Source organism: Elephas maximus, chromosome 8, assembly GCF_024166365.1.
Source record: "Elephas maximus indicus isolate mEleMax1 chromosome 8, mEleMax1 primary haplotype, whole genome shotgun sequence".
Lineage (NCBI taxonomy): Eukaryota > Metazoa > Chordata > Mammalia > Proboscidea > Elephantidae > Elephas > Elephas maximus.
In genome coordinates this window covers 81606210-81629393 of record NC_064826.1, presented here as the reverse complement: position 1 = coordinate 81629393, position 23184 = coordinate 81606210, and the positions used below count along the sequence as shown (strand labels likewise).

At 38.3% G+C, this 23184-nt stretch overlaps 1 protein-coding gene across 1 annotated transcript in view; it reads right to left on the bottom strand.

The window, feature by feature from the left end:
- Window positions 1-23184, bottom strand: part of ABCB5 (ATP binding cassette subfamily B member 5) — a 112021-nt gene that overhangs the window by 30921 nt on the left and 57916 nt on the right. The window contains exons 19-20 of the mRNA XM_049894288.1: window positions 18623-18706; window positions 2996-3199 (exon numbers count right to left, since the gene is read on the bottom strand). Coding sequence (XP_049750245.1) covers window positions 2996-3199; window positions 18623-18706 — 288 coding nt within the window. The remainder of the gene's footprint in view (window positions 1-2995; window positions 3200-18622; window positions 18707-23184) is intronic.

Below are 23184 nucleotides of genomic sequence, written 5' to 3'. Positions count from 1 at the left end.
AGCTGTGGGGGTGCACTGGTTAAAGCGCTTGACCACTAAATGAAAGGTCGGTGGTTCAAACTCACCAGACACTCCGTGGGAGAAAGATGTGGCGGTCTGCTTCCATAAAGATTACAGCCTTAGAAACCCTATGGGGGAGTTCTACTCTGTCCTACAGGGTGGCTAGGAGTCGGGATTGGCTCAACGGCACTGGGTTCTGTTTGGATTTATTTCACATGTGATTAATGCTTCTCCATATAGTTTCCAAAAAAGAATGAGTAATCACATAGGACTCAAAATGGAAGAAAGGGTTTTGGCTTAGAATAAACTTGGACATGAGAACACACATTGCTTGAAAGAGTAACTTCCTGTTTTCACATTCTGTTTCTAGCCCAGCAGAGTGGATGGTGGGACAGAGTGGGACAGGTCTGGGTGTGTAGCATTATATGAAGGAGAACATGGCTATAGGAGCGAGCTAGATTTCTGGACTGAGTTCACAACACCAGGATTCTGCTCTCGGTTTTGATGCTCTCATTAACTTCAAAATGAACTCAGACACTTTCATTTGTGATATATTCTGTAGTGTACAAGGAAAATGGATAAGAATGCTGAAGACTTGTTTGAGTTAAAGAAAAAGAACAAAAATTTTTTGTGATTATTGTTCAAATTGGAGAAATGACTAACATCATTATACGACCTTAGAAGACAGTCTTTTTTACTAATACGAGCATTTTAAGTCTGAAAAATAAAACATTTACTGATTTTTCCAAAGATACACATGCAACCAGAGAAGGATTAAGATATTCTATTGGTCTGTATACCGAATTGGTGTTTGGTAAATTGAGGTTTGATTAAAACTATAGAAAAGGATTCAGACAGCCTATTTGTTGGAGTTACTGTTTGGATAGTGTGAGATTAATGATACAAATAACAAAAACAACTAGGTGTTTCTGTGGTTAAAGGGTACATATATGACTAAACTTCATGACATAAAAATAAGATGACTAAAATGTCATTAATTGGGGCCCCATTACTGTACAAATTGTGATAATTTGTACACAGGGAGGGGATCAAACAACTTTTTACTGTCTCTGAGGCAAATATTTGCTAATAGTTCAGTCTGCACAGCAGAAACAGAAATTCCAAGGGTCCTTAGCTAGTGCAAGAAATGTGGAAAGGTCCAAAGGTTAGGCAAACCAGATTACAATGAGTCATGTGCTTGGAATTCCTAGTCATGAATATTCATAATAAATATTTATAATGTGCCAGCAATGATATAGTCACTGTGATACAGACCATAAATGATATTAAAATCATTTTTTCTATCCAGAGGATGTTTACTAATGTTGCAAAGATCGTTCAAAGTGTAGCAAGAAAGGAACTACTTAAAGGCCTGGAGGTGGCTAAGAGAAGACTCAGGGTTTACATGATGCAGCTTCTGAAGGGCTGTCTTGAGAAACAGGGTTTGAATCTCTACCAAGATCAAAGCCAAAAAGATTAGCATGGAAGGGCACTAAAAAACAAACATACAAAGAAAAAACTGCCTATCATACAAGGCTATTCCAGGGTAGGTAATGATCTGCCTGCCATTGGATGGGAAAGTGAGTGGAGGATGAGTGGATGGGTGGCCACTTGGGATGTTGCACAAGAGATTTCTACTTTGGGTGAGGTTGGACCTTCCATTCTTAAATCTTATGATTCCACAAGACACGTGTTTCCCTAAATCTCCAATACAACAATTGTTTTCATAAATATGAGAAATTAAATTTCCAGAGAAATTTAATGCATCAAAGGATTTTTAAAATAATTAAATTGTTCATTTTGATCAGTATAAAAATGGTCCTTGTCTCTGAAACCTTGTTTAAGGCAATTTCTGTACAAGTATGGAAACCCTGCTGGTGTAGTGGTTAAGAGCTACAGCTGCTAACCAAAAGGTCTGTAGTTCAAATTCACCAGGTGCTCTTTGGAAATCCTATGGGGCAGTTCTACTCTGTCCTACAGGGTCACTATGAGTTGGAATCAACCCCATAGCAATGGCCTTTTTTTTTTTTTTTAATAAGTACACTTATATTCCTCATTTATTTTGAAAAATAAAATACTCAGCAGAACAAATTGTTCAGGCAAATTTAAATATTCAACAATTAGAGGATAAAGAATCATGAGGTAAGCAAGTTTCCCCATGACACAGTATAGTAATATCGGCTGGCATTATTGAATGCTTACTGTCTTCCAAAGGTCTCTGGGTGGTGTAGATGGCTTATGCTCCACTACTAACCTAAAGGTTGATGGTTCGGGCCCACCTAGCAGTGCCATGGAAGAAAGCCCTGGAGATCAGCTTCTGTAAAGATTAAAGCCAAGAAAACCCTGTGGAGCAGTTCTACTCTGTAACACATGAGGTCACCATGAGCTGGAATTGACTTGATGGAAATAGTTTTTTTTTTTTTCACTGTTTTTCAGACACTATTGTAAATGTTTTGCCTATAATAATTCTAAGTGTTTTGCATACTCCTCACAAAAATCTTTAAGTGGATACGATTATTATTTCTACTTTACAGATGAGGAAACTGAAGTCCAGAAAAGTTTAAATAACTTGCCCATATCACACATATGCTAGTGATAGAATCCGGATTCTAACTCAACCAATCTAACTCCAGAGCCCATACTCTAAATCACCGCACCGTATTCTTATAACACACCTATCAAACCAAAACCAAACCTGTTGTCATCGAGTCGATTCTGACTCATAGTGATCCAAGAGGACAGAGTAGGGCTGCCACATAGGGTTTCCAAGGAGCGGCTGATGGATTTGAACTGCTGACCTTTTGGTTAGCAGCCAAGCTCTTACCCACTGTGCCGACATATCTACCCACCACCCTAAACTGCTCTGTATGCCTTTTAGTACATATATACCACTTTACAGATTCCTAATGGATGAAGCTAACATATTGTAAAGATGGGGGCTTTGATTATTTTTCTCTTAAAATCGGTATGATGGTAACAACAGTCTTCATTTTACCTTTCCAGCACGCTTAAGTTCTTGCTTATCCTTGTTGGCAAATCCAGTCATTGCTGCAGTTTCAATTATTCCTGTCAGAGCAAGCACTGGAGCAATAATCAGAATCAAGAGTGTCATCTCCCATCCATATACGAAGGAAACGATAAGTGAGAGTACCATGCACGTTGCATTTTGTGTTATGGCACCAAGTCTTGAACCTGTTGCCTATGATATATTTTGGGGAGCAAAAAATCAGCTAGTTTTGAATTTACAAGAATCCCTATTATAGTTTGTTGCAAAACAAAGCAGGCTTTCTTTTTTTAGGATTTAAACTTAGACAAATTTATACTTACATACTTTGATTTATACTTAGAAATTAAATGACGCAATATTTTTAAAATGTTCTCTACTAAGGAACCATTACCCTTTATTTTGCCCCCTTAAGTCCAATACACTAAAGTCTAAATGAATTGGCTTTTAGTTTAGTGGGATGCTATAGAAGACTGCATAGAAGCATGATAGGAACATGCTACCTGAAATTAAATACAATTTGCTGAAAGGGAAACTTTTATGGTGCTCTATAGAGCTCTCCTTAAGTTGTTTTGCAGGATTTTACATTTTAACCCAAGTTAAGTGTCATGAAATGCTGAAGTTGCAGGATTTCTTTTTTCTTTTTTTTAATGGAAGATACACTATCACACTCTTCTTGTTTCCCCAAGCTCCACCAAACATCCCACAACAATAAAAACAATACACAGGCGTGCTCAAGCACACAACACACACACACACACACACACACACACACACACAATCTAATCAACCTAAATTATGCAATTCAAATGTAAATAAAGCTGCTTTTCTTTGATGGTTATAGATAAACTCTTGATAAGGTAGCATTTGAAAATTGCAGACTCAGGGTTAATGTGAAAAAAACTACCTGGAAAACAAAGAAACAATCTTTAGTTAAGCATTTTTTGCTGTTTACCATTTGTAACATTGTCACGTTTGCTAAGAATTTTACAAGAAAATAAACATTTTAATAATTACGGCATTAAAATGCTAGTTTAACATCCATGAAGTGTTTGTTAAAGATGACCTGAGTTATGGATATGAATTCTTTATGCAGGTTTTGCACATTTTATTTCATGGATGGTAAAAAGGAGGAGAATGCTATGCTTTAGCTTCCATATTTACAAAAATAGAATCTAATTCATCTTCAATAATATTCTAGGGTGAATTGTCAATTTCTATTTTAATGGAAAACAGTCCTGCCTTATTGAATCTGCAAAAAGATTCTTATGTAATTTTTGTAAATTTATTTTTCATATGAATTCTCTCTGGTGGTTAAGATACTATAATCATGCACGCACATAGCTCACACTCTCTGGATTCAAACTCAGTGCTTTTTTAGTGTGAAGCTTTGTGTTAGAGAAACAAGAGTTGAGATGGAAAGGAGGCCAAGAAAGGTAGCCTAAAAAAGCCTAAAAGAGGACCCTAAATAGGAGAAGTAATGAAAAACAAGTGTTGGTAACCAGAACATTCGTAACACTGTTGTAGCTGATATATAAAGGCACTAAAAAAGTAGCCAACTTTTACTGCACTCTAAATAATCACTTTAGCTTTACTATTTCACTTAATTTCACCACAATGCTAAGAGATAGATCCTGTCATTATCCCCATAGTATAAATGAAGACATGGAAGCAGAGAGATGAGATAACTTGCCCATAATCATACAACTCATAATTGGTCGATAAAACATGCTTTGCTACCTGAACCACTGAGCAGTAAGTTGCTGACCTTATGCCTCATCAACTCCTGCAAATCTTTTGTTCACCTTTTATTTCTTAATGCTAAATTCACCAACTCGACTTACATGTTAAAGGGTGTATACTCTTTTACATTCTGAATAGATACTGCTAACTTGATTCTCTAAAAGATTGCATTAAGATTCACCCATACATATTTCATTGAAATTGCAAAAAAAAAAAAAAAAAAAAAAGAGTATCTTCGTTGAAATAACAAGAATAACAAGTAACTCCCCCCCTCTCCACCCCATCCCAAGTCCCTGTCTTATTCCTAGAACACCTTTGTGGCTTCAGTTTCAAAATTGCATCTGGTTATGACTCAGACCCTTTCCAATTTCCCATTAAAATATTTAAGAAAAATTCAACAAAGTAAAAAAAAAAAAAAAATGACAGCAGCAAACACCAAATAGACCACTAAATACTAAAAACCAAGACTCACAGATAATCTAAGTTGAGTGGCTGGGTTATTATACACTAACTGTAAGACTTATGGTGCTGCAATAAGAACTCATTTGGTGCCTAATGCTGACTTATACTCTGCCACTTGAGGCTTTAAGGGTGATGAGAAAATAAATGTGTTTGCCTCCTTCGCCCACCACCTCCACTATGAGTTTCAAAGTTATATAGATCAGATAGCTGGGCAGAAAGCTACCTTAAGTCTTCTATAGAACTTGAGCACTCCTACTGATGCTCCTATAGACCACATCTTGCAGCCCTGGAAACCCTATGGGGCAGCTCTACTGTGTCCTACAGGGTCACTACGGGTCAGAATCAACTCAATGGCCGTGGTTTTTTTGGTTTGATAGACCGCATACATGGCTGGGTGGTGTAAAAGTTTAAGCGCTCCACTACTAGCCAAAAGCTTGGTGGTTCAAACCACCCAGTGGTGCCTCGGAAGACAGGCCTGCTGATTTGCTTTCAAAAGATCACAGCCATGAAGACCCTATGGAGTGTATGTCTGCTCTGCACACATGGGGTCACCATGAGTCGGAACTGACTCCATGGGAACTAACAGCAATAGATCAGATATATATGCATACAGCATAGTTGGAAATAATTTTTTAAAATTGTAATCATGTTTTGTAAAGAATAAAATGTTCTGTTACTTTAGAATAAATGTTATCTAAATATTACTAAAAATTTACCTGCCATCAATTACTTGATAGGATATATATATGTAGTGTATACATACATACATACATGTTTATATATATCCTATCAAGTAATTGATGGCAGGTAAATTTTTAGCAATAATTAAGACAGAATAGGATATACATGAGTCAGAATCAACTTGACGGCAATGGGTTTGGCTTTTTTGGTGTAGGATATACATGTATATCCTTAATGTATATATATATACTTGATAGTATACGTATATAATGGTTACAACAATACATTGACAAAGAACTGCCAGAAATTCAAGCCAGATTCAGAAGAGGACAGAGAACAAGGGATATCATTGCTTATGTCAGATGGATCATGGCTGAAAGGAGAGAATACCAGAAAGATGTTTACTTGTATTTTATTGACTATGAAAAGGCAATGAACTGTGCAGATCATAACAAATTATGGATAACATTTCAAAGAATAGGAATTCCGGAACACTTAATTGTGCTCTTGAGGAACCTGTACTTAGAGCAAGAATCAGTTGTTTGAACAGAACAAGGGAATACTGCATGGTTTAAAGTCAGAAAAGGTGTCAGGGTTGTATCTTTTCACCATACTTATTCAATCTGTATGCTGCGCAAATAATTAGAAAAGCTGGACTATGTGAAGAAGAATGGGACATCAAAACTGGAGGAAGACTCATTAACAACCTCCGATATGCAGATGACACAACTTTGCTTGCTGAAAGCGAAGAGGATTTGAAGCACTTGATGAAGATCAAAGACCATAGCCTTCAGTATGGATTACATCTCGACATAAAGAAAACAAAAATCCTCATAACTGGACCAATAAGCAACATCATGATAAACGAGAAATGATTGAAGTTGTCAAGGATTTCATTTTTCTTGGATCCATAATCAGTGTCTATGGAAGCAGCAACCAAGAAATCAGACTATGCATTGCATTGGGCAAATGTGCTGCAAGAGATCTCTTTAAAGATGTCACTTTAAGGATTAATGTACGCTTGGCCCAAGCCATGGTGTTTTTCAATCACCTAATATGCATGTGAAAGCTGAACAATGAATAAGGAAGACTGAAGAAGAATTGATGCCTTTGAGTTATGGTGTTGGCGAAGAGTACTAAATATACCATGGACCACCAGAAGAATGAACAAATTTGTCTTGGAAGAAGTATGCTCCTTACTTTGGACATGTTATCAGGAGGGACCAGTCCCTGGGGAAGGACATCATGCTTGGTAAAGTTGACGGTCAGCAAAAAAGAGGAAGACACTCAACGAGATGGAATGACATAGTGGCTGCAACAATGAGCTCAAACATAGCAATGCTTGTGAGGATGGTGCAGTGTTTTCTTCTATTGTGCATAGGGTCACTATAAGTCGGAATGGACTTGATGGCACCTAACAACAACAACAACAACATATTGATAGGATAAAAACAAAACAAACAAACAAAAAACTCACTTCCAACTCACAGCGACCCCATAGGACAGAGCAGAACTGCCCCACAGAGTTTCCAAGGAGCAGCTTGTGGACTTGAACTGCTGACCTTTTGGTTAGCAGCCAAGCTCTTAATCGCTGATACATATATCTTTTTTTTTTTCTACTTTTTCTCATATTATCTCCCAATTTTTATTTTGAAAAATTTCAAACCTATAGAAATTCTGAAAAGACAGAACAATGAACACATATATATCCTTCACCTATATTTACAAATTCAGAAGTTGTTAACAGTTCCCAATTTTTCTTTCTCTTTTATCTATCATCCATCTGTCCGTCCGTCCGTCTGTCCATCCATCCATCCATCCATCCATCCATCCATCCATCCATCCATCCATCCATCCATCCATCCATCCATCCATCCATCCATCCATCCATCCATCCATCCATCCATCCATCCACCCACCCACCCACCCATCTGTCCATCCGTCCCATCCATCCGTCCATCCATCCATTTATCTCACTTAAATAGTTAAAAATAAAAGTGTGAGATTGGAAGGGTTTTTCACATCATGACACTTTTTCTCTCAATTAAAAAAACAGTTGCCTTCAAGTTTATTCTGACTCATGTTTACCTCAACTGTGTTGGAGTAGAACTGCTCTGTAGGGTTTTTAATGCCTGATTTCTTGGAAGTAGATTGTCAGGCCTTTCTTTCTTTCTTTTTTTTTTAATAACTTTTATTAAGCTTCAAGTGAACGTTTACAAATCCAATCAGTCTGTCACATATAAGTTTACATACATCTCACTCCCTACTCCCACTTGCTCTCCCCTTCTTGAGTCAGCCCTTTCAGTCTCTCCTTTCGTGACAATTTTGCCTGCTTCCCTCTCTCTCTATCCTCCCATCCCCCCTCCAGACAAGAGTTGCCAACACAATCTCAAGTGTCCACCTGATATAATTAGCTCACTCTTCATAAGCGTCTCTCTCCCACCCGCTGACCAGTCCCTTTCATGTCTGATGAGTTGTCTTTGGGGATGGTTCCTGTCCTGTGCCAACAGAAGGTCTGGGGACCATGGCTGCCGGGATTCCTCTAGTCTCAGTCAGACCATTAAGTTTGGTCTTTTTATGAGAATTTGAGGTCTGTATCCCACTGATCTGCTCCCTCAGGGGTCCTCTGTTGTGCTCCCTGTCAGGGCAGTCATCGATTGTGGCCGGGCACCAACTAGTTCTTCTGGTCTCAGGATGATGTAGATCTCTGGTTCATGTGGCCCTTTCTGTCTCTTGGGCTCTTAGTTGTCGTGTGGCCTTGGTGTTCTTCATTTTCCTTTGCTCCAGGTGGGTTGAGACCAATTGCTGCATCTTAGATGGCCGCTTGTTAGCATTTAAGACCCCAGATGCCACATTTCAAAGTGGGATGCAGAATGATTTCATAATAGAATTATTTTGCCAATTGACTTAGAAGTCCCCACAAACCATGTTCCCCAGACCCCCGCACTTGCTCCCCTGACCTTTGAAGCATTCCTTTTATCCCGGAAACTTCTTTGCTTTTGGTCCAGTCCAATTGAGCTGACCTTCCATGTATTGAGTGTTGTCTTTCCCTTCACCTAAAGCAGTTCTTATCTACTGATTAATCAATAAAAAACCCTCTCTCACCCTCCCTCCCTTCCCCCCTCGTAACCACGAAAGTATGTGTTCTTCTCAGGTTTACTATTTCTCAAGATCTTATAATAGTGGTCTTATACAATATTTGTCCTTTTGCCTCTGACTAATTTCGCTCAGCATAATGCCTTCCAGGTTCCTCCATGTTATGAAATGTTTCAGAGATTCGTCACTGTTCTTTATCGATGCGTAGTATTCCATTGTGTGAATATACCACAATTTATTTACCCATTCATCCGTTGATGGACACCTTGGTTGCTTCCAGCTTTTTGCTATTGTAAACAGAGCTGCAATAAACATGGGTGTGCATATATCTGTTTGTATGAAGGCTCTTGTATCTCTAGGGTATATTCCTAGGAGTGGGATTTCTGGGTTGTATGGTAGTTCTATTTCTAACTGTTTAAGATAACGCCAGATAGATTTCCAAAGTGGTTGTACCATTTTACATTCCCACCAGCAGTGTATGAGAGTTCCAATCTCTCCGCAGCCTCTCCAACATTTATTATTTTGTGTTTTTTGGATTAATGCCAGCCTTGCTGGTGTGAGATGGAATCTCATCGTAGTTTTAATTTGCATTTCTCTAATGGCTAATGATCGAGAGCATTTTCTCATGTATCTGTTGGCTGCCTGAATATCTTCTTTAGTGAAATGTGTGTTCATATCCTTTGCTCACTTCTTGATTGGGTTGTTTGTCTTTTTGTGGTTGAGTTTTGACAGAATCATGTAGATTTTAGAGATCAGGCGCTGGTCGGAGATGTCATAGCTGAAAATTCTTTCCCAGTCTGTAGGTGGTCTTTTTACTCTTTTGGAGAAGTCTCTAGATGAGCATAGGTGTTTGATTTTTAGGAGCTCCCAGTTATCGGGTTTCTCTTCATCATTTTTGGTAATGTTTTGTATTCTGTTTATACCTTGTATTAGGGCTCCTAGGGTTGTCCCAATTTTTTCTTCCATGATCTTTATCGTTTTAGTCTTTATGTTTAGGTCTTTGATCCACTTGGAGTTAGTTTTTGTGCATGGTGTGAGGTATGGGTCCTGTTTCATTTTTTTGCAAATGGATATCCAGTTATGCCAGCACCATTTGTTAAAAAGGCTATCTTTTCCCCAGTTAATTGACACTGGTCCTTTGTCAAATATCAGCTGCTCATACGTGGATGGATCTATGTCTGGGTTCTCAATTCTGTTCCATTGGTCTATGTGTCTGTTGTTGTACCAATACCAGGCTGTTTTGACTACTGTGGCTGTATAATAGGTTCTGAAGTCAGGTAAGGTGAGGCCTCCCACTTTCTTCTTCTTTTTCAGTAGTGCTTTGCTTATCTGGGGCTTCTTTCCCTTCCATATGAAATTGGTGATTTGTTTCTCTATCCCCTTAAAATATGACATTGGAATTTGGATCGGAAGTGCGTTAAATGTATAGATGGCTTTTGGTAGAATAGACATTTTTACTATGTTAAGTCTTCCTATCCATGAGCAGGGTATGTTTTTCCACTTAAGTATGTCCTTTTGAATTTCTTGTAGTAGAGCTTTGTAGTTTTCTTTGTATAGGTCTTTTACATCCTTGGTAAGATTTATTCCTAAGTATCTTATCTTCTTGGGGGCTACTGTGAATGGTATTGATTTGGTTATTTCCTCTTCGGTGTTCTTTTTGTTGATGTAGAGGAATCCAAGTGATTTTTGTATGTTTATTTTATAACCTGAGACTCTGCCAAACTCTTCTATTAGTTTCAGTAGTTTTCTGGAGGATTCCTTAGGGTTTTCTGTGTATATAATCATGTCATCTGCAAATAGTGGTAACTTTACTTCTTCCTTGCCAATCCGGATACCTTTTATTTCTTTGTCTAGCCTAACTGCCCTGGCTAAGACTTCCAACACGATGTTGAATAAGAGCGGTGATAAAGGGCATCCTTGTCTGGTTCCCGTTCTCAAGGGAAATGCTTTCAGCTTCTCTCCATTTAGAGTGACATTGGCTGTTGGCTTTGCATAGATGCCCTTTATTATGTTGAGGAATTTTCCTTCAATTCCTATTTTGGTAAGAGTTTTTATCATGAATGGGTGTTAAACTTTGTCAAATGCCTTTTCTGCATCAATTGATAAGATCATGTGGTTTTTGTCTTTTGTTTTATTTATGTGGTGGATTACATTAATGGTTTTTCTGATATTAAACCAGCCTTGCATACCTGGTATAAATCCCACTTCATCAGGGTGAATTATTTTTTTGATGTGTTCTTGGATTCTATTGGCTAGAATTTTGTTGAGGATTTTTGCATCAATGTTCATGAGGGATATAGGTCTATAATTTTCTTTTTTTGTAATGTCTTTACCTGGTTTTGGTATCAGGGAGATGGTGGCTTCATAGAATGAGTTGGGTAGTATTCCGTCATTTTCTATGCTTTGGAATACCTTTAGTAGTAGTGGTGTTAACTCTTCTCTGAAAGTTTGGTAGAACTCTGCAGTGAAGCCGTCCAGGCCAGGGCTTTTTTTTGTTGGGAGTTTTTGGATTACCGTTTCAATCTCTTTTTTTGTTATGGGTCTATTTAGTTGTTCTACTTCTGAATGTGTTAGTTTAGGTAGGTAGTGTTTTTCCAGGAATTCATCCATTTCTTCTAGGTTTTCAAATTTGTTAGAGTACAATTTTTCATAATAATCTGAAATGATTCTTTTAATTTCATTTGGTTCTGTTGTGATGTGGTCCTTCTCATTTCTTATTCGGGTTATTTGTTTCCTTTCCTGTATTTCTTTAGTCAGTCTAGCCAATGGTTTATCAATTTTGTTAATTTTTTCAAAGAACCAGCTTTTGGCTTTGTTAATTCTTTCAATTGTTTTTCTGTTCTCTAATTCATTTAGTTCAGCTCTAATTTTTATTATTTGTTTTCTTCTGGTGCCTGATGGATTCTTTTGTTGCTCAGTTTCTATTTGTTCAAGTTGTAGGGACAGTTCTCTGATTTTGGCTCTTTCTTCTTTTTGTATGTGTGCATTTATCGATATAAATTGGCCTCTGAGCACTGCTTTTGCTGTGTCCCAGAGGTTTTGATAGGAAGTATTTTCATTCTTGTTGCTTTCTAAGAATTTCCTTATTCCCTCCTTGATGTCTTCTATAACCCAGTCTTTTTTCAGGAGGGTATTGTTCAGTTTCCAAGTATTTGATTTCTTTTCCCTAGTTTTTCTGTTATTGATCTCTAGTTTTATTGCCTTGTGGTCTGAGAAGATGCTTTGTAATATTTCGATGTTTTGGACTCTGCAAAGGTTTGTTTTATGACCTAATATGTGGTCTATTCTAGAGAATGTTCCATGTGCGCTAGAAAAAAAAGTATATTTTGCAGCAGTTGGGTGGAGAGTTCTGTATAAGTCAATGAGGTCAAGTTGGTTGATTGTTGTAAGTAGGTCTTCCATGTCTCTGTGGAGCTTCTTACTGGATGTCCTGCCCTTCTCCGAAAGTGGTGTGTTGAAGTCTCCTACTATAATTGTGGAGGTATCTATCTCGCTTTTCAATTCTGTTAAAATTTGATTTATGTATCTTGCAGCCCTGTCATTGGGTGCATAAATATTTAATATGGTTATGTCTTCCTGATCAATTGTCCCTTTTATCATTATATAGTGTCCTTCTTTATCCTTTGTGGTGGATTTAAGTCTAAAGTCTATTTTGTCAGAAATTAATATTGCTACTCCTCTTCTTTTTTGCTTATTGTTTGCTTGATATACTTTTTTCCATCCTTTGAGTTTTAGTTTGTTTGTGTCTCTGAGTCTAAGGTGTGTCTCTTGTAGGCAGCATATAGATGGATCGTGTTTCTTTATCCAGTCTGTGACTCTCTGTCTCTTTATTGGTGCATTTAGTCCATTTACATTCAGCTTAATTATAGATAAATAAGTTTTTAGTGCTGTCATTTTGATGCCTTTTTATGTGTGTTGTTGACAATTTCATTTTTCCACATACTTTTTTGTGCTGAGGCGTTTTTCTTAGTAAATTGTGAGATCCTCATTTTCATAGTGCTTGACTTTATGTTAGTTGAGTCGTTACGTTTTTCTTGGTTTTTATCTTGAGTTATAGAGTTGTTGTACCTTTTTGTGGTTACCTTATTATTTACCCCTATTTTTCTAAGTAAAAACCTAACTTGTATTGTTCTATATCGCCTTGTATCACTCTCCATATGGCAGTTCAATGCCTCCTGTATTTAGTCCCTCTTTTTGATTATTGTGATCTTTTACCTATTGACTTCCATGATTCCCTGTTATGTGTATTTTTTTTTTTAATTAATCTTAATTTGTTTGTTTTTGTGATTTCCCTATTTGAGTTGATATCAGGATGTTCTGTTTTGTGACCTTGTGTTGTGCTGATATCTGATATTATTGGTTCTCTGACCAAACAATATCCTTTAGTATTTCTTGTAGCTTTGGTTTGGTTTTTGCAAATTCTCTAAACTTGTGTTTGTCTGTAAATATCTTAATTTCGCCTTCATATTTCAGAGAGAGTTTTGCTGGATATATGATCCTTGGCTGGCAGTTTTTCTCCTTCAGTGTTCTGTATATGTCGTCCCATTCCCTTCTTGCCTGCATGGTTTCTGCTGAGTAGTCAGATCATATTCTTACTGATTCTCCCTTGAAGGAAACCTTTCTTTTCTCCCTGGCTGCTTTTAAAATTTTCTGTTTATCTTTGGTTTTGGTGAGTTTGATGATAATGTGTCTTGGTGTTTTTCTTTTTGTATCAGTCTTAAATGGGGTTCGATGAGCATCTTGGATAGATATCCTTTCGTCTTTCATGATGTCAGGGAAGTTTTCTGTCAGGAGTTCTTCAACTATTTTCTCTGTGTTTTCTGTCCCCCCTCCCTGTTCTGGGACTCCAATCACCCGCAGGTTATCCTTCTTGATAGAGTCCCACATAATTCTTAGGGTTTCTTCATTTTTTTAAATTCTTTTATCTGATTTTTTTTCAGCTATGTTGGTGTTGATTCCCTGGTCCTCCAGATGTCCCAGTCTGCATTCTAATTGCTCGAGTCTGCTCCTCTGACTTCCTAGTGCGTTGTCTAATTCTGTAATTTTATTGTTAATCTTTTGGATTTCTACATGTTGTCTCTCTATAGATTCTTGCAACTGATTAATTTTTCCACTATGTTCTTGAATAATCTTTTTGAGTTCTTCAACAGTTTTATCAGTGTGTTCCTTGGCTTTTTCTGCAGTTATCCTAATTTCATTTGTGATATCATTAAGTGTTCTGTAAATTAGTTTTTTATATTCTGTATCTGATAATTCCAGGATTGTATCTTCATTTGGGAAAGATTTTGATTCTTTTGTTTGGGGGGTTGGAGAAGCTGTCATGGTCTGCTTCTTTAAGTGGTTTGATATGGATTGTTGTCTCCGAGCCATCACTGGGAAACTAGTTTTTCCAGAAAATCCGCTAAAAAAAAATGCAGTCAGATCCCTATCAGAGTTCTCCCTCTGGCTCAGCCTATTCAGATGTTAATGAAGCCGCCTGGGGAGGGTGGGGGAGGGAACAGAGAGATAGGAGAGTAGCACCTCAGAATATAGCCGGAGTTGCTTGTCTTGCTTGGAATGACTATTATATCTGAGATTCCCGCGGGGCGCGTCACCTATGTGTGCTGGCTGTGTGGAGATTGCCCCCGGGGGGTCTGGCCCACTGGAGTCACGGTCAGATCCTCCGCTTCCAGCCCCACGCCCAGCGTCAAGGCTCCCCTACTGGGACGGTGCACTCTCGACTCCAAAATCAGTCGCTGCCTCCCGGGGACTTCTCGTCCCTCCAGCCGCGTGGCCATGCCACACCCGAGAGCCAGTTGGGCCTCCTCCCGGGGTTAGTTCAGATGGGTGGAGCAGCTCCCCGTGCTTGTGCCGTGACCGAGTGTCCCGGCTGGGACGCTGTTCTCCCTGCTCCAATACCAGTCGCTGCCTCCCGGGGACTTCTCCTACCGGCTGCGTCCCACACCGCCCACGCGACCCGGCTGGTCCCCTTCCCGGGGTTAGTTCAGGGGGGTGGAGCAACTCTCCGTGTTTATGCCGTACCTGCGTCCAGTCCAAATCCCTGCGGGACGGTTCCCCGGCTCGGACGCTGCTCTTTCTGCTCCAAGACCAGTCACTGCCTCCCGGGGACTTCTCCTACCGGCTGCGTCCCACGCCGCCCGTGGAACCGGCTGGTCCCCCTCCCGGGGTTAGTTCAGGGGGGTGGAGCAGGTCTCTGTGCTTGTGCCGTACCTGACTGGTATGCTGGCTCCAGGCTCTGGAAACAATCGCTGCTTCCCCGTATTAGTTCGTTCTCCGTCTCTAAATCTGTGTTTGTTGTTCAGGGTTCGTAGATTGTTATGTATGTGATTGATTCACTTGTTTTTCCGTGTCTTTGTTGTAAGAGGGATCCGAGGTAGCGTCTGCCTAGTCCGCCATCTTGGCTCCCTGCCTGATACATATATCTTATTAAGTAACTGATGGCAGGTAAATTTTTAGTAATAGTAGTAATACACATAGTTCTGGAAACCCTGGTGGTGTAGTGGTTAAGAGCTTTGTCTGCTAACCAAAAGGTTGGCAGTTTGAATCCACCAGGTGCTCCTTGGAAACTCTATGGGACAGTTCTACTCTGTCCCATGGGGTTGCTATGAGTTGGAATCAACTTGGTGGCAATGGGTTTTTTTTTTTTTTTAAATAGTTCTATTTAAAAAATTTACTGTGGCAAAATATGTATAATAAAAAACTTGCCCTTTTAATCATTTTTAAGTGCAATTCAGCAACATTAATTAATTCCCCATGTTGTGTAACCATTATCACTATCCGTTTCCAAAAGTTTTTCATCTCCCCAAGCAGAAACTCAGTACCCCTTAAGTAATGATAACACATCTCCTTGTAAAACAAAAATAAGGCTTTTCATTGATGAAAAGGAACTATGAAATATACAGAAAAAATACCTTGTAGTTTTATGGAACCTACCTTCCCAAAGATTCTAAAATGGCTTTATGCCTTTAATAAACCTACTTATTATACAGAAAATAATGTGCTGACAAAGGTATTGGCAATAAACCATTACCTTGGGCTAAAACAATACAAGTTAAATTGGATTCAGTCAACCATTTCAGGAATCATGCTGTCCTATGACTCTATTTCACTTATACATGTTTATCATGACTCTCAAAGTATGAGAGCTTCTAAAGATGGCCAGAGGAATACCTTTTGGGTAGTTAGTAAGGATTTCAAAATAACATTTGTTATTATTAAAGTGCTATTTGTATGAACATTCACCCTAATATATGTGATGAAGTAAAATGTAATTGAAATTGATGAATAAACTGAAATAAAAAATGACTTAAGTTGATATGATAAGAAATACAACCCTCAAACGATCATTTCCTGATTCATCTCCAATCCAGACCATTTTTATGAGAAAGGAAGTAGTATACAAATATGACTGATATATAAATCTTTGTTCAACTGAAAGGGTATTCGTTCAAGTTAGATATGAATCCACCTTTAAATGGCAAAGCAAGGGTTCAGGTGAATTATATGTTAACAGACATAATCTCTCTCTTTGAATCCTTCTTTGGCTGCTTTACTTTTTAAATGCAGCAACTTTAAGATGGGCTATCACTATTCCGACCATTTATTCTCTTGCTGCTACTTTTCATTCAGTGAAAATGGTTTGACTTACCCAGAAGTTATTATGAGACCAAAGATTATCATTGCAATTGCAAGTTTCAAGTGATCAAGCAGTATCAGTCAGATGCTCATGAGGAGTCAGGCTGACAAGTATTCTTATTAATTTCTTTTGATGAGAGACAATACTACTTATTAGAAAGCAACCAGTGAATGTAAGGAAAGTAGTGTTAGCTTTTCAGAGCTAATCGGTAATCTGGTAACTGCTCAAAGAGAAGATGCCTCACATGTAAAAAAAACATAGTTGTTGGCAAGAATGCCTGTTTCACTGGGTTCTAAGGAATTTGAACGATAGGTAATAAGAGAACATCATTAGCACAATAAAGAAGAGTAGCAAATTTTATAGAATGGAGGTGTGAATGGAATTATGATAACTCTGCCTAGAGTAGTGAACTCTGGAATTCCTAAATGCAAAAGTTGTCATTCAGTTAAGTGTACTGTGGCGTGGAAGTTTAATGCTATGCTCGTTATTTGATTGTTAGGTAGACTTCTAGCCATCATTTTTTTTTTTTTTTCCCATTTATGCCAGTAAAATTAAGCTTCTGGGGTCTATTTTAATATTTAAATGCTATCTATTAAAATTCTAGAGCCTAGACTTTAAAATTAAGAAAAAGAGTCCCAAGAAGAAATAAAAAAGATGTTCTTTCCCCCTGGAGCCCTTTCTATATCATAAAACTATTTTTCGAAACCATTATGGATGCCTATGAATATTCACAACTGTAACCAAAATGGTCTATTCTCTGCCAATAGAAACATGCCCTTGGATGTATATATTGAACAAAGAGTTCTTGTAAAAGGTCCAAAAATTTGAATAGTTGCCATGTCCCATGGAAATAACCTCCCAAAGAAATATGCAATTCTGAAGGGTTTTATTTGACAATTTGCTGCCCTGGTCGTAAGTCTTTAATCAACACCTCGGGATCCTTAAACAGAAGAAATAACTTGTGACATATCTCTGTCATTCAGAGGATGATCATTGATACTTCATTCCTCCCACATGCATGAAAAGCACAATGAAAAGGCCATAACTCTGCTTGGTTTCTTATTTTAATAAAGAGATTGCAGGTTTTACCTCATTTAAGTTAAAAGTAGGAAAGCAGATACTTGCTGGCCTTGCTTTTGCACTTCTTTCCTCAGAGTTGAAATCCCATTTCTTACATAAAAGTTAATTTTATTAAAATAATTGGAAGAAAATTAATAAATTACTCTATCTCTTCCACGCAAGGCTAATCCTCACACTTAATTTAAGCACGACTTTGACAATCTGTAACTGATTTTGAATGTGATGCAGGTCTGTTTTGTTGTATGTATTTTATACATAATGTGATGAGTCATGATACACATATCTGTTTAACTTGATCTTTTATCACTTAGCACAGAATCGTTATTGTTAAACATTATTTTAAATAAGAGCTTATTTTCTGGGGGATAGAAGTCTCTGGGCGGTGAAAATGGTTAACCTGCTTGGCTGCTAACTGAAAGGCTGGTGGTTTGGGTCCTCTCTGATGCACCTTGGAAGAAAGGACTGGTGATCTACTTCCAGAAAAATCAGCCACTGAAAACCTTATGGAGCACAGTTTTACTCTGACACATATGGGGTCACCATAAGTTGGAACGACTCGATGGCACTGGTTTTATTGTGTTACTAAAACTTCTAAATTGTGTTTATGTATTTTCCTTTTGCTATCTTTTCCTGTCTTACTATCGAATTCTGAGCTCATTTCTTTAACTCATTCTTCATATCTTCTTCAGTTCTCTAATTACATGTATCAAACCTTTATTTCTGGCTACAAATATCCAGAACTCAAAGGCTTCTTTATACCTTTCACCGCGAATTCCCTGCTAGCCATGAGAATAACCTGGTCTGCTTAATGATGTGGGCCATCTCAGCATAGCTCACATATATGCATAGACACACGTGCACAGGTGCTTACCCACATACCACACGCATACACTGCTTAGAAATAAGAACGAAATACATACTCCTTGAATTTGTGCTATATCTACAGCTAATATTGTTGTCAAGGCTCCTGTGTTGTTTTCCTTATCATCAAACCAGGCAAGATCCTAGAGAAAAAAGGAAATTAACATATGGTTAGCAAAAAGACTCTTCTCTGATTTGTGATCCTGCAGTAGTAAGTAAGTAAGTAGCAAGTAGGCCTTTACCTGCCTCCTTTATTCACAGCTACTCGATTCTTGTAAGTGTTGTTGTTAGGTGCCTTTGAGTAGGTTCTGAAACTCATAGTGACCCCACGGGACAGGGCAGAACCATCCTGTAGGGTTTCCAAGGAGAGGCTGGTGGGATTTGAACTGCCAACCTTTTGGTTAACAGTTGAGTTCTTAACACTATGTCATAGGGCTCCATTCTTGTAAACACTATGGATCAAATGACTTGTTCCTTATTGCATAAAAATTTATAGATATAATCTGAAGGACTGGATACATTATCATATTACTATTTTACATAATAACAGATGTTTAAAGTTGTCATTTCAAACCATAAAGTAATGGTTAGGTTGTGAACCGTGGAATGTTTATAAACTAAGGCAATGCATATCACAATTTAGAAAAATTTTTACATCTTTCTACCTAAATTTATTAATTCTTAAAAAAAGGTCTATCCCATTGTCTTCAGTGTCCAGTGAAGCAAGGCTTTACCACCCCCACCCAGTGCCATCGAGTCGATTCCGATTCATAGCGACCCTATAGGACAGAGTAGAACTGCCCCATAGAGTTTCCGAGGAGCACCTGGCGGATCCAGGCACTTCATATTACTCTCATATTACAACATTCTGAATGCTGCAAAAGCTAACCCTTGAATACTGAACTAATGCTGAAATCTGCTTCAGGAAGGGAACTTCACGCCAAGCCCATTTTGTTCAGGAGCTCATCTGTGAGAGCCAGTTAGCCAGTGATATATACGGAGCTGAACACTGATCATCGTGAGAAGCTAAAAAGGCAGAAGGCTGTAAAACCCCTGCATCCAAGAAGCATGCAATCCGAAGAAGGAGACAGGTCGAAAATGTGAGCAATAAAAGCCTAATGTAATAACCAATTTCATTTTCAATAGCAAATGGAGACAGCACTTCTGAGCGCCTCTGTACCTGAGGGATTCTGATTTCCTTTTACGAGCTATTTAATGCTTCCTCCCACTCACTCAAGCCACTTGTATCTCTTGTAGATTAAAATTCTTTAGAAAATGCCATTGAAAAATGGTTTATTCTTAGTGACTAAAAAGCAAAAGAACTGTTGGCTCACTACAACCAGGCAGGGCCCTGAGGCCCAGGTTACAGATTTCTGCCAACTAGGAAACAAAGGCATAACAGAGGGCTGTACATTAATCTTACAGTCGTGTAAGAAGAAAGCTCCCGTGGGGGAATATGGCAGGAGGCAGGCTGGGTACGACCCCAGCATAAGAGCTCTATTCTGTAACCACTGTGTTGGGAAGGTGTCCTGATGAGCTTTGGGTCCTCCATGACCAAAGGGCATTCTACAGAGATCATGATCTACACTGCACAGTAGCCACTTTGAAAGTACAATAGTAATCAGAGCCTGGCACACGTCTCAGTAACTACAATAACTTGGCACTTAAACTGGAAGGCCTGCTTTCTTTCTTTTTTTTTTTAAATTAATTTTTATTGTGCTTTAAATGAAAGTTTACAAATCAAGTCAGTCTCTCATACAAAAATTTATATACACCTTGCTATACACTCCTAATTGCTCTCCCCCTAATGAGACAGCACACTTCTTCCCTCCACTTTCTCTCCTTGCGTCCATTTGGCCAGCTACTGACCCCCTCTGCCCTCTCATCTCCCCTCCAGACAGGAGATGCCAACATAGTCTCATGTGTCTACTTGATCCAAGAAGCTCGTTCTTCACCAGTATCATTTTCCATCCCATATTCCAGTCCAAACCCTGTCTGAAGAGTTGGCTTTGGGAATGGTTCCTGTCTTGGGGTAACAGAAGGTCTGGGGACCATGGCTTCCGGGGTCCTTCCAGTCCCAGTCTGACCATTAAGTCTGGTCTTTTTACAAGAATTTGAGGTCTGTATCCTGCTGCTCTCCTGCTCACTCAGGGGTTCTCTGTTGTGTTCCTTGTCAGGGAAGGGCTGCTTTCTATTGTATAATCTAAACAGTTAAGATATATCATACATTTGATAATTGTTTCTAGATGTATGAAATGTACCAAGAAATTTTAGATACAATATAAAGTAAAAAAAAAAAAGGAAAAAGAATTTATAATTGAATACTGCATTCCTGGTTGTACGGTAACTTGCTATAAAACATACTGCACAGGATACATATGCAGCTAGTCTTAGTAAGTACCCAATGTTCAGTTAACAAGATATCCAAATTTGCTTTTCAAGAAGTCAGCAATCATGGACTATAGGGATTGTTTTCCAGCACAGTCAATATATGATAAAACATTTGGCAAAGTTTCTAGAACATAGTTGGTGTTGAGTAAAAATTAGCTTGCATCCTTTCTTCCTGATGGTAAAATGATTATAATTAAGGATATCAGGCATTTTAATACTAGTAAATAAATTTGGGGGCCAATAATTCTACTAGAAAAAAAAAAAAGCTGACACTTATTGGGCGATTATCATGTTCTGGGAGTTCCTGGGTGATACAAATAGTTAAGCACTTGGCTACTAACCTAAAGGTTGGCAGTTCAAACCCACCCAGAGGCACCTGGGAAGAAGGGCCTGGCGATCTACTTCCAAATGGTCACAGCCATTGAAAATCTTATGGAGTACAGTTTTACTTTGACATACATGGGGTGGCCATGGGATGGAATCGACTCAAGGGCAACTATTTTGTTTGTTTTTATTATGTTCCAGACACTGTGCTAAAAAAAAGTGCCTGACATATACTTTCTCATTTAATCATCACAACAACTCTGTGGGGTAGGTACTATGATTATCCACATTTTATAAATGAGGAAACTAAGGTACAGAGAGATTAAGTAACTTGCCCAAGGCCACACAGCTGGCAAGTGCAAGGACAGCATTTGATGCTAGGTAACTAGATGTCAGAGTTTTTAATCACCTTCCCTGTTCTGCCACCCATCTGACTATTTCATTACCTATTTTTTTTTTAAGGATTTGCTGTCTCATATCCTTTTGAAAGTAGGTTAGGTACTTTTTAGGCCCCTATTGATTACCATCAGTGCTATCACCTTATGATTCAAAGACCCTCACAGAGGCCCTAGTCAATTTAATTTAGAGGAAAATGAGCAAAAATAAACTTCATATCTGTTTAAAAACTCAATAGCTGTATAGGTTAGTACTTATCATTAAGAAACATAAATTTAGCTTTGAAACACAATAAACAATGAATTACAGCAAAACCTGTGAAAGCTGAAACTTGTGTAAGGTGCAAACCTGTCAGAGAAGGAAAACTCAAATATTTTTGACTAATAGAGAATGATAGAGAAGTGGTAAGACTGCACCCTGTCAAAGGTGGAAAACTGGTAAGACGCAGAAAAACAAGGCAGTCCCATTGGGTTCTGGCTCTCACAGTTTTCATTGTATATGCAGCAACAACTAGAACATTCTTTTCACCTGGAATAATATAAATCTTGAAGGATTACAAATAAGCAAATAAAATTTAGATTTTATAGCTATAAAAAGACCACGCCTGATTCCATAAATACTTCTGCCTCAAAAGAGGGTTATAAAAAGCACTGCAAGCCTCAGCATGCTATCTAAGCCATAAAAAGTCTTATCTTAGGACAAAAATCAGGTAGTAAGAGTTAGGTCAAACCCACAGTAGGAGCTTCCCTTACTATAGACAAAAGCACAAATGTGAAGATACTTTAAAGACCAGATGTACTACTCTTTTCTTTTCCTCCAGTTTTAAAAAGCAAAGACAAGAAGCAAAAAGAATGCTGGAGGATGAAGAGGAAAAACAAATGACATGCTGAAAAGGGGGATTTAATAACATCTGCTAAAGAGCATAGGATTTCTGCGTATATGTCTTTGTAAGCACGTGCACGCTTTGTGGAGGTCCAGAGTTCATACCTAGGGTAAGGGTTGGAGCGTTCTTTTGGTCAGAGACTGCTTTAACCAAGAATGTTACCGCCCTGGTATTCACATGGTTAACGCTGGGCAGAGGATCACCGTTTAGTATTAACCATCAGGATACTGGATTAATAGCAGCTCCACTGGTCAAAATGGCCCATGACCTTGAGCAGAGGGGAAGTTAAAAGTAACGCTTGGGAAAATTAAAACGTGTACTCTTCTGTATAAAACATTCAGATATTTAGGAACCATTTTTAAACACTCCAGGAAACTTAAAATAATTTTTTTTGAACAGGGAAAAACAACCACAAATTCATGAAGCAAAAAAAATGGTAGGAATTGTCAACAAGTGTGATATACAATATTAGTTCATCAAAATCTCGCCTTATGCCATAAAAGATCTGAGGTAAAAACGTACGGTGTTGAAAAAAAAATTTATTAAGTACAATTTTGAGAGGAGAGATCCATGTGGGCATTACGTTGTTTCATGATCCCCCCATACGCCTTCTCCCCCCAGAATAAG